The sequence below is a fragment of the Castor canadensis genome, chromosome 8 (genome assembly GCF_047511655.1).
Source record: "Castor canadensis chromosome 8, mCasCan1.hap1v2, whole genome shotgun sequence".
In the NCBI taxonomy this organism is placed as follows: domain Eukaryota; kingdom Metazoa; phylum Chordata; class Mammalia; order Rodentia; family Castoridae; genus Castor; species Castor canadensis.
Genome location: NC_133393.1, coordinates 86,313,279 through 86,327,568, shown reverse-complemented (window position 1 = coordinate 86,327,568; position 14,290 = coordinate 86,313,279). Strand labels below are relative to the sequence as shown.

At 35.8% G+C, this 14,290-nt stretch overlaps 1 protein-coding gene and 1 pseudogene across 3 annotated transcripts in view; one reads left to right on the top strand and one right to left on the bottom strand.

Annotated features, from left to right (window-relative positions):
- Spats2 (spermatogenesis associated serine rich 2) overlaps positions 1-14,290 on the bottom strand; it is a 51,234-nt gene that overhangs the window by 27,258 nt on the left and 9,686 nt on the right. The window contains exons 2-4 of one of the 3 annotated variants that reach the window (XM_020169442.2): positions 7,396-7,475; positions 2,791-2,899; positions 1,116-1,165 (exon numbers count right to left, since the gene is read on the bottom strand). In XM_020169442.2, coding sequence (XP_020025031.2) covers positions 1,116-1,165; positions 2,791-2,899; positions 7,396-7,475 — 239 coding nt within the window. Of the gene's footprint in view, positions 1-1,115; positions 1,166-2,790; positions 2,900-7,395; positions 7,476-14,290 lie in introns of those variants that run through there. The other 2 variants (XM_020169443.2, XM_074083318.1) reach the window with 2 other exon arrangements.
- Positions 9,960-10,076, top strand: LOC141410664 (small nucleolar RNA U13; annotated as a pseudogene).

The window sequence follows — 14,290 nt, the reverse complement described above, 5'->3', positions numbered from 1 at the left end:
TGGGGTCAAGTCCTGCCCTGATTTGGTCAAGACCTGAAAGGACTCCAAATAAAGTGAGTCAGATAAGCATTTCAGGGCTGGGGCCATAGCTTAAATGGCAGAATACCTGCCTACCAAGCATGAGGCCCTGAATTCAATCCCCAGTACCCAAAAAAAAAAAACAACAACAACCAAAAACCATTTCAGAACTCCAGCACCAACTTAATGCAGGAAAAATATCCCAAACACATTTCATAGATATACCTGATTAAAATCCATACTTCAGTAATTCCTTAAGGTGCTACATTTAGAGTACTGAGCTGTGGAAGAATTTTGAGACCAGCTAATATCCCTTAGGGCAGCTTTTTGGTTTTTATTAGGTATTATATTAAGTACTTGTATACATCAGTATTATTTTCCATTTTAGAGATGAGCAAATTAAAAGCACACAAAGGTTAATTGATACTCCCAGGTCACAAAAGTCAGATGTAGCAGAACAGGACAGAAATCTAGTTCTAACTGACTCCACAGTCCAAGTGCCTTTTGCCTCCCTGAACTGCAATGCCAGATTACTCCAGAAGACACCTAACAATTTTAGTAGTAAAATCCCTCTTTACGCTTTAAGACAAAATTTATTAGTATTAGAGACTATAACCTAAAAATCTGAACTGGTCAGGGTATACTGTCAAATACCTGTAATCCCAGCACTCACAGGTAGAGGCAGGGAGATTGCAAGTTCAAGGCTACATAGTGAGACTTTGTCTCAAAAAAGACAAAAACAGCAACAAAAAACACTGAATTGTTTTAGCTGATCTGCAATATAAATACTGTTGAAAACCACATCACTCTCTCTGGAGGAGCTATGCTTTCCTTGACATGCTCTTTTGCTTCAAACCCTGTCTATTAACCCCTCAGCAACTGCACCATAGCAAAGTCACTCTGATTCTTGCCTTCGATCATAAGAAAGAAGAGAGTGTGTGGTACTCTGTGAGGCACAACTGCATTTGAGGGTCAAAGATGATTTTAACCAGATGAAATAAAGATATTTATGAAAATCTTTTCTTTCAAATATTTTTGCAGTGCATAAAAATTTAAAAATAATATAAAATCACTGTGCTCTTAAACTCAATTTTTACCTTTTTCTTGCCTGTTACTGTCCATTCTTTGAGCACTTCATTGGCACTACCTGTAAAAGAAATCAATTACAGATTTTCTTTCCTACCACATACATAGTCTAATAGTAATTGGTGTACCTGCATTTTATAATTGCTGGAGAATTCCCAAAGTTCCTAATAAGAAAAGTTAAAGATCAAGTCTCTGAAATAATGTAACGAGTTAGTCATGTCATGCTTCTCTTTTGGAATACATGCTTACTTATTAGATTCCTGTCTCCATGTAATTTCCCCAGTGAGTTCTTTCAAGAAGAGACTAATGTAATCTAGCCATTTTGAAGATTCTTTTATCTACATATCTTAGTCTGAGTACAAAGATGACCAATTTCCACTTAAGTTACACATGCCCTCCCCTCTAGGTTACACACTACCTTAGCTATGGTGTTTTGGAGAAAGCTACACACTGCACCAGATCCAAACACTAACATTATAAAGAAAACAGATGAAGGCAAAGACCTATTTATCCCATACTTGCAAATTCAGGAAAATGGAAACAGAAGACATTAACCTGACATCACTGTTCAATGATGAATGGCTTCAAGAAAAGTTTTCCTCAAAGGAGTTATGTGGAAGAACATTTATAAAACATTCCTTAACTCTGTACATCTGAAGGCTTGACGTACACAATTCTCATTCTTTTCTATATGTTAGATAAGGAAACTCAACCAACATATCTGAGGCACTGCCACAGCCAAACTAAATAACAGTAGAGCTTGGAAGAGAATGGTTGAGTCCTTGAATTTGCCACCTGTCCCTAGGCCACTGAATCACTCCTTTGTTATGAAATCTCAAATTCCTTTTCAACCCAACTCTCTTATACCACTGTCCCTTATACCACCAATTTCTTCTTAAATACCAGTACAGAATATTTTGCATAAAAAAATGGAGTTTTCTTATTTGTCTCTTATTCCAGGTATCTTATAGTTTATGAATGAATTGCTTCTAGGACTAAAAGCAGTACCTTACATTAACAAAATGTCATGACATGCTACATTACTATAGCCAGAGTTCTAGGCCAGATGCCCAGCTCCAGAGTCCAACATGACAGATATGTTGAAACAATATGCCAAATAAAGAGATAACTAGTAGTGAAAAGCAGAGAGATTTATGAATTCAGCATGGGCACACTGCAGAAAGTAAGCATTTCAGCCCATTCAGGTACAAACATGAGCTTTGAGTTTAAATAGAGGAAGAATTGGGGCAGGGAGTGAGAGGTATGCATAATTATTAAACAGTCCCAGTCAAAGTGTAGTCAGTAGTGTGATCCCATTGCTCATTATCTCAGGATTAGTCAGGCAGGGCCTTGTCACAGTTAGAAAATCACTGTTGTGGGGTGGGGGGCGCATTTTGACTCCTGTCACAAGATGTTTATGCATTAGTCTTGTCGTACTTGCTGACCTCAGAAGACGATGACTCAGAACAAAGGTAGATGCAAAAATGGAGCCAGAGTTTTTGCAGGCTCAAGTGGAGAATCACTACTTGTAGCAAAAGTAGTTTCTAGGTACTTGTTACACATTTCCATGGAGTCTACTCTATCATCTATGAAACACTGGATTGCAGAGTGTTCTAAAAGTCTGAAGCAACTTCTATTCAATAAGTACAAAAAAATATATATAAAAAAAGTCTGAGCTAGGATTACCTTCCATGAATGCTTGTACTGTTTTGTCCACACAATTATCAAAGTGCTGCAAAACCAGGATGATTTCATTGTTGCTCTTATTAGGAACTATTGCACGTACTGCATTTATCTGGAAAAGATGACAGGATCATTTAATTCTAACACAAGTAGGTCACTGGGCAGCAGAAGCGTATTACAGAAAGTAACAGAAAGAATGACATTTTGAACAATATTATCATTTTTTAGTGTCAGTAACAGTACATACAACCATCTCACTGGAAATAATAAATAGGATAACAGCACATAAACATTCAACTTCAAAATGTAAAAAAATCAGAACATTTCAAGAAATAGAAGGTATATACTAGATTTTATATCTAGAAAGGGTAGTTTAAGTTGGGTATTAGGAATTAATTTAGCATACCAGGGAAAGGGTGGAAAGTTTAGTGAAGCACTAACTGTAACAACTTAGATTTTTCTATACCATTTTTCAAAACATTGTTACTTTGTATCATTTAACTGTATAACTAGAAAAATAATGTATAGCTAATCTGAATTATAATAAACTATTTTTGGTATACAAAACATAAGGAACAACTTCTAGGTAACAACACCCAGTTTAATAAAATAAAACAAATGCAACTGAAGCCCCACAAACACCTAATAAATCCTATTTCTCTTCTTCTCTCCCCAGAGATTTCTACCCTAAACTTGGTGTTATTTCAATACATTTGCATTTTTATGATATGTGTATATCTCATAGGAAATACATATTGTTTTGCTTTATATAAATATTACTTTAAAAAACACATGTTTATTTTCAATTTTATTTTTTTCACATAGCACTTCTAGATTTTTTTCCATGTTGATAAAACATATCTCTTATTCATTTGCTTTAACATATCTTCTTCATTGTATGATATATCTAATTTATTCATTCTCCTGTTAATGATCAAACACTTACATTGTTTCCAATACATGATAGAAACAATGCTGTACTGCATTCTTATGGGTTTTTGTTGTTGTTGTTGTTTGTTATTTGCAGTGTTGGCAATCGAACCCAGGTCTCAATCATGCTAAATAAGCACTCCTCTACTGAGCTATACCCACAGCCCACGTTCTTATGTTTATTTGCTGCTGAAACCTTAGTGCCTAAAATAATATTTAGAACATTATAAATAACAAAAAAATCAGCTCTTCTGTGTAACCATTACACAGTCCTGAACCTATAACTTCATTAGATAAATATTGTTTTCTAAAATAGATATGCCAATTTTGTCATATTTATTCCTAAGGTATTTTATATTTTTAAAAGTTAAAAATATATACTTTGTAATAACTGCACATTACTGTTATTTTTATATGTCTATTTTATACCTAGCATCCTTGATGAACTTCTAAAATTTTTTCTATCCAGTTCAGTTTTTTTGGCAGTACTGGGGCTTGAATTCAGGGCTTCATATTTGCCAGGCAGGTGCTCTACCACTTAAGCCACACTTACAGCCCTATCATCCATCCATCCATCCATCCATCCATGTATATCTATCGACAGATCTGACTATGAAGTTCAGATTGGCCTCAAACTTACAATCTTCCTGCCTCAGTCTTCTGAGATTACAGGCATGCTCTCCCATACCTGGGATATACCCTTACTAGTCCTATTAATTTGTTGCCATGCTTGGGTTTTCTATGTAAATAACTGTATTACCTATAAATAGCATTTTTCTTCTTTTCCAATTCTTACAATTGTTATTTCTTTTCTTACTATACAATGTGTAATTGGTTATTTCTCAAGGAAGCCCTAGTTCCTTTTGGTGAAGAATGGTAGGCACCAAGATCTAGAAGCCAGATGTGATTATTGCTACTAGGGAGTCATTGTTTCTAGATCCTTTCAGTGGATTTAACCAAGAGATTTTTTTGTTAAACAGGCACTCTACCACTTGAGCCATGCCCCCCAATACAACTTTTTGTCAAAACATGAGTTTATACATGACTTCATATTGATATCCTCAACTCAAATGTAATTATTTTTGATGGTACTGGGGTTTGAACTTAGGGTCTCACACTTGCTAGGCAGGCGCTCTACTACTTGAGCCACTTAGGCAGCCACAAAAGTGGTATTAAAAGGCCTTTTCTCATCAAATTTTAAACATGGATCTCTTTTTCTCTGACATGTAAGTTTCAGTTTCCAAAGTATTATTTACTGATTTGCTTTTCTATAATACTCATAATATCACTACTAACACTATTACTACAGACTATTGATAAAACCACTGACTATTATTTGCAATTCTTTTTTTTTTTTTGAGTGGGTGGGTGGTGGTGGTGGGAATCAGAGCCTCTACCACTGAGTAACACCCCAAGCCAACAATTCTTTTTATCACTCTTAACACAGAATAGTGTGTTAAAATGATAAAATGATAATGATAAAACCACTGACTATTATTTGCAATTCTTTTTTTTTTTGAGTGGGTGGGTGGTGGTGGTGGGAATCAGAGCCTCTACCACTGAGTAACACCCCAAGCCAACAATTCTTTTTATCACTCTTAACACAGAATAGTGTGTTCAAGAGTCAGTGGGAAGATTTTCTATTTTACCCTCTCTCTGAAGGTAAAATATATAAAACTTCCAACCTTATGTAAGACCTGTTCCCATCCTTTACCTAGGACAAACCCTGGGTTTTATGGCCCTTTACAATAAAATCCATTTGTTACTGAGACTGGTAGAGAGTCACCTATCTATGTTAGTCTTGCCATTCTATGTTTCAATCTCCTCTATACTTCTGGCCCCTATTCTTGGGGCAGGGGGAGGGGAGACAGAGGTGAGGGATTGAACTCAGAGCCTTCTGCTTGCTTGGTAGGCAGGTACTCTACCACATGAACCATACTCCCAGTCCTTTTATGCTTTAGTTATTTTTCAGATGGATTCTCCAGTTTTTGCCTGAACTATAATCTTCCTACCTAAGCTTCTCACATAGCTGGGATAAGACATGTACTACTAAGCCTGGCTTCCCCCCACCCCCACCCCAGTGATGATGAGGTTTGAACTTACAGCTTTGTGCTTGCTAGGCAGGCACTCTACCACTTGATCATGCCCTGACTGATTTGTTCAAATGGGATCTTGCTAACTTTTTATCCAGGGGTGGCCTCAAACCAAGATCCTCCTGATCTGTGTCTCCCAAGTAGCTGGGATTATAAGCATAGGTCATACTGTCCAGCAGATTTTCCTTAATTCTTAAACTCAGCTATGCATTTAAAATGAGAAGTTATTTTTCAGTCGGTATTTCTAGGTATTTTATATTAAGAATACCTTCAGGTTGTCTAGTCAGTCATATTGCTCAAAAAAGAAGTCTTTTATAGTTGAAAGGTCAGGCTTAAAAAAGTAAAGCAATTTGCCCAAGTAATAAGCAAAATTTTGTATTAGAACTGAAGTCTTTTTAAGTATTGTTGCTTTCCTATCTCCTATTTTTGTTTCAGACAATGTTAAGATTTAAAATCATTCAAGTGAGCCAAAGAAGGCAAATGTGTAACTTTTGAGATGAACAAAAAATTTAGCATTCATTCCTAAAATTGGAAGTTTTAAAAAAAGATTTAAAAGATTTAAAAAAAATTTAAAAGATTCAGCCTGGCACAGTGGCTCAAGCCTGTATTCCTAGCTACTTGGGGGGCAGGGACGGGGAGGACTGGGCAAAAAGTTCACAAGACACCATCTCAACCAATGGCTGGGCATGGTGGCATGTGCCTATCATCCCAGCTACTGCAGGGAAGCACAAATAGGAGGATCATAGTCCAGGCCAGTCAGGGCATGAAGTGAGACCCTCTACCAAAAATAAGCAATGTAAAAAGGGCTGGTAGAGTTGCTCAAGTGGTAGGGCGCCTATCTAGCAAACTCGAGGCCAAGTTTAATCCCAAGTACCACTATAAAAAAAAAAAAAAAAAAAACCTAACAAACCAACCACAAAAACCTTAGATTCAATGACAAAAGATTCTAATAATTCAAAATGTGAATGTGTTTTGTAATAATGAACCACTGTGTAATCTATGATCCAAAATCAACAATATAATTTTAAAAATAAGAGAGCACATAAAGCTTTTGCGTTCTACTTTTCTTAGAATAGCTAGTAATGTGTTATATTAATAACCCACTACTATTTCTTCCAAAGGGATGCTACTTGGAAAATCTATTATTCTTGCCCTGAAGTCTCCTGGATTTAAAATGCTCTTTAGGTGAATGGGAGGATCCCACTCAAATTGTTCCTTAAAGAACGCTGCCAAATGAAGGCTGAGGTATGGCTCAGTGGTAGAGTACTTGTCTAGCATGCATGACCAAAAAATAAATAAAAGGTGTCACGTGAGATACACAGTCATATGAATACCTGTTATACCATTAATTAATGTCAAACATCTCCAAAAGAATTTAGAATGAATATATATGGAGATGGGCGAAGAAAACCGTGTTTTCACTTAATAGGCTCATTCCTTAGATCCATTAAAGTAGTCACCCTCTGATATATTGTTTTGTTACTAAAATTTCACTTTCACAATGCATTTGTGATAGCCACTGACTGTATTAGTACCTAAATTGTCTTATGACATTCAAGTTATTATTGTGGTCAATTAGTCTTACCTTCTCTTTCATGTTTTCAAAAGTTCCTCCCTGGGCCAGTACAGTATTTGACTGCAAATCAAAAATGAATCCTGATGAATCTGAAAGAATGACAAGGAACAAAAATACTCAACATGATACCCAATTAATAATGTATTCCATCCCCAAGACAGAAGGGCCAAAACTGGCTATATTTTCCTCATAAAACAATTAACAACTTAGTTACTATTTGGCAAATTATAACCCTAACTATACTTTGAGTTAAAAATAAGCTAGACACTGGTGGCTCATGCCTGTAATCCTAGCTACTCAGAAGGCAGAGATCAGGAGGATTGTGGTTTCAAGTCAGCCCTGGGCAAATAGTTCTGGAGACCCTATCTCAAAAAAAAAAAAAAAAGAAAGAAAAATTTCATCACAAAAAAGAGTGGCAGAATGGCTCAAGCTATAAGAGTGCCTGCCTAGCAAGCGTAGGGCTCTGAGTTCAAACTCCAGTGCACCCCCAAAAAAATTATAAAATGAAAGATGATTTTTGATAGAAAGTATACATCCTGAGGAAAATATGAAATACATAAACTACATTAGGCTGTCCTATAATCCTTAATATCTGTTAATTATTCTTCCTTATTTTTTTTATTATTATTTTTTAAAGAGTCTCAATATGTAGCCTAGTCCAGCCTCAAAAATCACTGTGTAGCACAGGCTGGCCTTGAACTTAAGATCCTCCAGCCTCAGCCTCCCAAGTGCTGATCTTTAAGGGCACACACCTCCAATGACACCTGGCTTTACTTTAAAAAATGTTTCAAGTCAGGACTGGTGACATGGCTCAAGTGGTAGAGAGCTTAAGCGCAAGGCCTTGAGTTCAAACCCCAGTACTGATTAATCAGTCAGTATGTTGCACACAAATAGCTCTCTATGGCAAAATTTAACACTAAAGGATCTGAAACTATGAGTGGAGATGGAAGCTTCTGTAACTAATAAAAATAAAAGTAATAAATAAAAGTAATTTCCATTTTCTAGACAGCAAAACAAGTAATACATTATTAGATTATAGACTTCATGAATACACTTTTGTCTCCAATATCCCAAAGTATGATGCTTGATGAAGCAATGTGCCCAAGTTTGTGTTATCAGTACTATATCTTTACCAGAACTATATCTGAGTTTACATTAAACAAATGAAACTCTATACTCAAGAAGCAATGTAAACAAAGCAAAACAAAATCTCAGATGAGTATGCATTATGAGAAAACTTGGTTCAATGTGATTAATCGCAAAAAGAAAAAAAATTGTGGCTTCTCTATACATTGACAAGCCTATGCTTTCTTTTGTGACTATGTAATCAGTAAATTAACTTTTTTTTGGTTGGTGCTGTGAATTGAACCCAGGGCCCCATGCATGCTCTGTAAGAGCTTTACCACTATTACCACTAATCTATATTGCCAGTATTCAGCTTTAACACTCAACAGCTTTTTTTTTTTTGGGGTGGGCAGCAGTACTGGGGATTAAACTCAGGGCCTTATGCTTGCTAGGTAGGCAAGCTGCTTTACCACTTGAGCCACACCCCTAGTCTTTTGGCTTTTAGTTTGTTTTTCAGAAAGGGTCTTGAGGTTTTTTCCCCTGAGTCTGTCCTGGGAAAAAGATCTTCCTACTTCTGTCTTCCTAGTAGCTGGGATTATAGGTGAACACTACCATGCCCTGCCCACAACTTTGTTTTAATCTGACAATATGCATTAAATGGTGAGAGTGCTTACTTACCATCTGAGGAATCTTAATGCTAAAATGTAGGTTGTGATTTAATAGTTTAGCCCGTGGCCTGAGATTTTTACTCCTAGATGATATCAACACTGATCCCTGAACCATACTTGGGAGTAATTTAGGAGTTAAAATTTCAACAAAAGTAATCGCAAAAATTTTGAGAAAAGGAGTATAAAAACACTGAAATATGCTAGAATGCTTTCCAAATTCTTTTGCTATCATTACAAATGTGTTTAGTTAAAGTTTCTTTTAAAGCTTAATCTTTATTCTCTTTCCAAATTCCTCCTAGTTGCTATGGAAGACCAAAAACTGTAAGTTGGAAAAATATTTTGGTACTAAAAATTGGAAAAAATAAATGAAGTCATTTCAAGAAAAACCATGTTTACCACTTATCAACCGAAACTTTAATCAACTGAGATCTAACTTCTGTTAATATTGGCAGTTTCTAACACTGTTACTTGGTTGCCTGAATCATCTAGATAACTATTTAACTTGTTAACTCCCAATTATCCTTATCAATTACAAGGAGACAAAATATAGAAAGACAGAGATCCTATACAGCTAAAGTACTACCTAGAGCCTTCTCAGAATCACTATGGGTCAGCCAAATTATTTAACTTGAATGTACTCCCCCGAAAACAGGCATTGATTAGCAATGAGATGGTATCAAGGACATCAATAATAACCTGCTTTTTATTTAGAGAATCAAACCACTAATCTCTTTTAGGAAAAAGAGGGGACACTCACAGCAAAACAACATTGTGGAGTCTGTATTTTAAAGAACTATTATTAATAACAGTCCAAAAATGTTTTTCCTTTAACACACCAGGATCCTTTTTTGGTTCATAAGTGTGATGACTTATGAACATAGAGTGCTCACTCTATTGTGTGACATGTGCCTCTTCCCTCAAAACTTGTCACAACATAGGCACATTACCTGTCTGACCTGTGTGGACCTGTGTGTGTGGGTGGCGGGGAGTGAACCACACCAGGTAACACAATATGAAAGGAAATAAAAGGTAGTTCTGCACTTAGTTATTGACCATAACAAATTACCATAAATATTATTAGGGTTTATGTGCCATGCTAACTGGGATAGTGATTAAAAATCAGCAGTTTTTTCAGTCAGGATCCTAGCAGGAAACAAATTCAAATTGGGAAAAATCTGAATAGCTTAAATAAAGGGACTACTTTAGAAGGTGCTAGGACTGTACCTCCAGACTAATAAATGCAAGGTGTATCACTATCCCAAGGTCTGACCAAGCATAAGGAGGAAACTGGAATCCACAGAGAAGAACTGGAATGTCTCATCTGGTGTGAAGAGGGCCCATGGACAGTTATTGTGACCTTTGGTTAAAGGATACAATCAGCCCACAGTTATGCCTCAGGGAAAGATCAGAAGAATAAATATTCCTACCCCACGCTCCTCTCTGCCTGATTGTCCTGCCAACGCAGCCCAAAAGCCAAATCCAACCAATCCAGAAGGAAAGAAAGCTGCACCTCAGGGCACAAATGTCAATTTTGTATTTATATTCTCTCTCTCACTCTTTTGTGTGTGTGTGTGAGATAACTGGGGATTGCACTCAGGCCTTGTGCAAGCTAGTCAAGAGCTTTATCACTGAACCACAGCCCCAGCTCCCATATTTATGTTCTAAATCATGAGCTCACAAAAAACAATAAAAAGCAAAATCTAACAATAAAAAAGCAATAATCTAACATCTTAATTTGTTGAACTGCTAGTTAAATTTGCCATTTTTTGAGACAGAGTCTCACTAGATTTCCCAAGCTTGCCTTTAACCCCTGACCAGTGATCCTCCTGCCTCAGAATCATGAGTAGCTGGGACTACAGTAAATACTTCCTTTTTATACTTAGATTACACCTTGACTCAAAACCTTACTCAATGAACTGAAAGCTTAAATAAATGCCTTTCAACATTATAGAGAAAGTAATCTTTAATTCCTATCAATAACAATTAGTAATTTAATAACTCACCTAATATTTACCTAATTCCACTGGTGGAAATAAGGTAAGATTTCATCTTTCTATTTATCTGTGATAGGAGAGCATGTATTCTACCAGCAACAACTTTTTAAAGAACAAAACTGCATTAAATATTATTCTTAGGCAAGATTCAAAAATGATATGAAGAAGTCTTAAGTTTGAGCTTTCTTATTATCCCTTGTTTCATTCTATTAGGATCCCTCCTGGAATTCTTTCCTATAGCACACATTTAAGAACATTTTGGGGAAAGTATGCTATTTATAATACAACTGACATATTTGTTAATACCATAGGTTTTCTTATGCTTTTGCTGGCTTCAAAAATCAAGCAAAGGTTGTGTAGGGCCTGAGAGTGACACAGAAATATCTGGGTCTGATTAATCTATGTATTAAACAAACTCTGACAGGTAGCTCAACAAGTTTTAAAACATAGTCTTAATTATGCTATTAGTTATAATTCAGCATTAAGATCATACTATATTAAATGTTTTGTAATTAATTTGACTTAATGTTCTCATAATATTCATACCTACAATGCCTATTATAAACATAAACAGAACAACAAAACAGAAAATAAGTATTGGCAAAGATATGGAACAATTGGAACCTGGGTGCATTGCTGGTGGAATGTAAAATGGGACAGCTTCTACAGAAAGCCGTATGATAATTTCTTTAAAAGAAATCATACATCTACTGTATGATTCAGTAATTCCACTTCTGGATATATATACAAAAGAACTGAGTATGATGAACAAGACATCTACAGTTCTTACTTACCCTCTAGGGGTTTCAGTCAAGAAGAGACCAGTTTAAAACGTAAAAATACACCGGCCATATGACAGGTTTCCATGATTATACTGCTATGAGTGAAGATTAGTAGAAGATCTACCACCATGGGCCCCAGCTAAATAAGTTTAGCAGAGTTAATATTAAGAACACCTAAGTAGGGCTCTCTGAAGTACTGAGGTAAATTTAGTAAAGATTATCCATTAGTATTTCTCTTCATGGAAAGACCTGTCACCTCAATTCTAGGTTGTCTTTAGCAGACATAAGGATACAGAGGACTCAATACAGACAAGGACTAAACCTAATGATTCTCAAGAGGGTAGTGAATTTGTCTCTTTATTTAGATTACTTATACCTTTTTTTAAAAAGTATACCACACTACCACTGAGCTACTTTTAAATCGATGAGAAAATGAGAGCGGAGAATGATAGTGCATGCCTGTAATCCCAGCAATTGTAAGGATTAGGCAGAAGGATCTCAAGTTTGAGGCCAGCCTGGGCAACACAGCAAGCAAAATGCAGGCTGGCCTGGACTGAATAGGAAAAAAAGACGAAAATCAGTTGTATCAACTCCTTGTCCAAAATCAAACTGTTAATTCTATTGCAGAATCAAGAAGGTCGTCCAAGTTTTATCTTATATATACATTACTGCTGTTACTCATCAAATATACTATTCTCAAATTGCCATTATTTTAACAGTTCAAACCCCAGTCCTAAAAGCCATCTAGTCTGCTCTAATTAATACTACTGAAGTAATGTCGTAGCCCTCAAAAATGAACCTTAAGAACCTCCATCTTTGTTGCTAATCACCAAACACATACATCACATCCTTAGTGGTTGTAAGCATACAGACTTACAGTCTTATCAATAGTCTTCCTACTCATTTGAGGTAACTACTGCAGTTCACATGCTCAAACAATATCCACACTTCCACTACCAATCTTCTAAGTGGGTCTTTAACATGATTTTTTTTCATTACTTTGCTGCAATGCTTAATCATCAAGTACAGTCTGAAGAATGTTATTTCTTGCCTTGTATGACAAAGCATTACATTGGGAAATTTCCAGACTTCGAGAAAGAGTTATGATTTTTCCAGGTAGAGCTTGATGGGAAAAGGTCTGGGTTTTTAATAAAAAGACAGACAAGCAATTAAATCCTACCTTACTTCTTCCCACAGATTTTCCCGTTTCCAGCAGGAGCAACAAAACTAGCTCTTATTTTTTTAAATGCCAAGAAATCTTGAGGGTCTTATTGTTTAAAAGGTTTGCTTGTTCTAATAATAACTGTCAATTTCTCTGAGACTACTGATTGGGGAGAAAAGCCATTCCACCTTTCACAAATCTTGTTAGTAAGGTACTCTAGAGAACAGCCAGGAGGCAGTAATACTGACTTCAGTGCCCAACTTCTTCTGTCTCAATATTATCTCTCATTAGTCTGGAATTAGCTATACGAGATATAAATGAAATGTATGATTAAGAAAAAAAATCTTGGGCTGGAGGCATGGTTCAAGCAGTAGAGCACCTGCCTACCAAGCAATCTTAAGACTTCGAGTTCAAACCCCAGTAGCACCAAAACCAAACAAAACAAACAAAAAAACACAATAAACTTTCCTAGTCTTCACTGTCCTTCATATTCTGAAGAATTCTATCAGTAAAGAAATTCAACTCTGTAAATCAAAAAAACTAAAGAATTTGGGAACTGTAATATTAAAATTCAAACAAATCTTCAGTTACTAAGACCAGTACAGAAAAAAATTCTGGGAACTGGACAGTAAGGAATAAGAAGTATGTATTTTTTAAAAACTGAATTTTATCTTATATGTGGTAACACTAATTGCAGTTTAGATATGAAGAAAAAAAGTCATTATAAAAAGATTCAATTTGGATGCTCCTTCTGGCAATGTAAAATAGTGAATGTTTCACCTCTCTATCCACCCTTATCCCCTTGCTTCAAAGTACACAAATGAATAGGTCAATCCTAATTGTATGTTTCTGTCTCTAACAAAACAAACTTTCTCTTAAAACTACAGCACTGAAAAATCTCTCTTCATTAATCTTTGTTTAAATGAGAATTTAATCTCTGTTTTAAATATTTTCATCTCCGAATAGTTGTTACAATCATCACAAGGTGTTTTAAGTGCTATACTTATGATGGTAAGAGACACTACTTGTAACAAACCTGTTTCAGCACATCTGGCCTGATGAAATGTCCATTAAAAAAAAAAGGTTATTGAAAGATTTAACATGTTTACAGGCCACACACATAAAGTATTATAGCTTAACAATTCACCACTAAGCAAATACTAAAGTACTACTTCCCAGATTAGGAACTAAAACACTGCTAAGCACCCCAGAAGTCTTCCCCATATCCCTTCT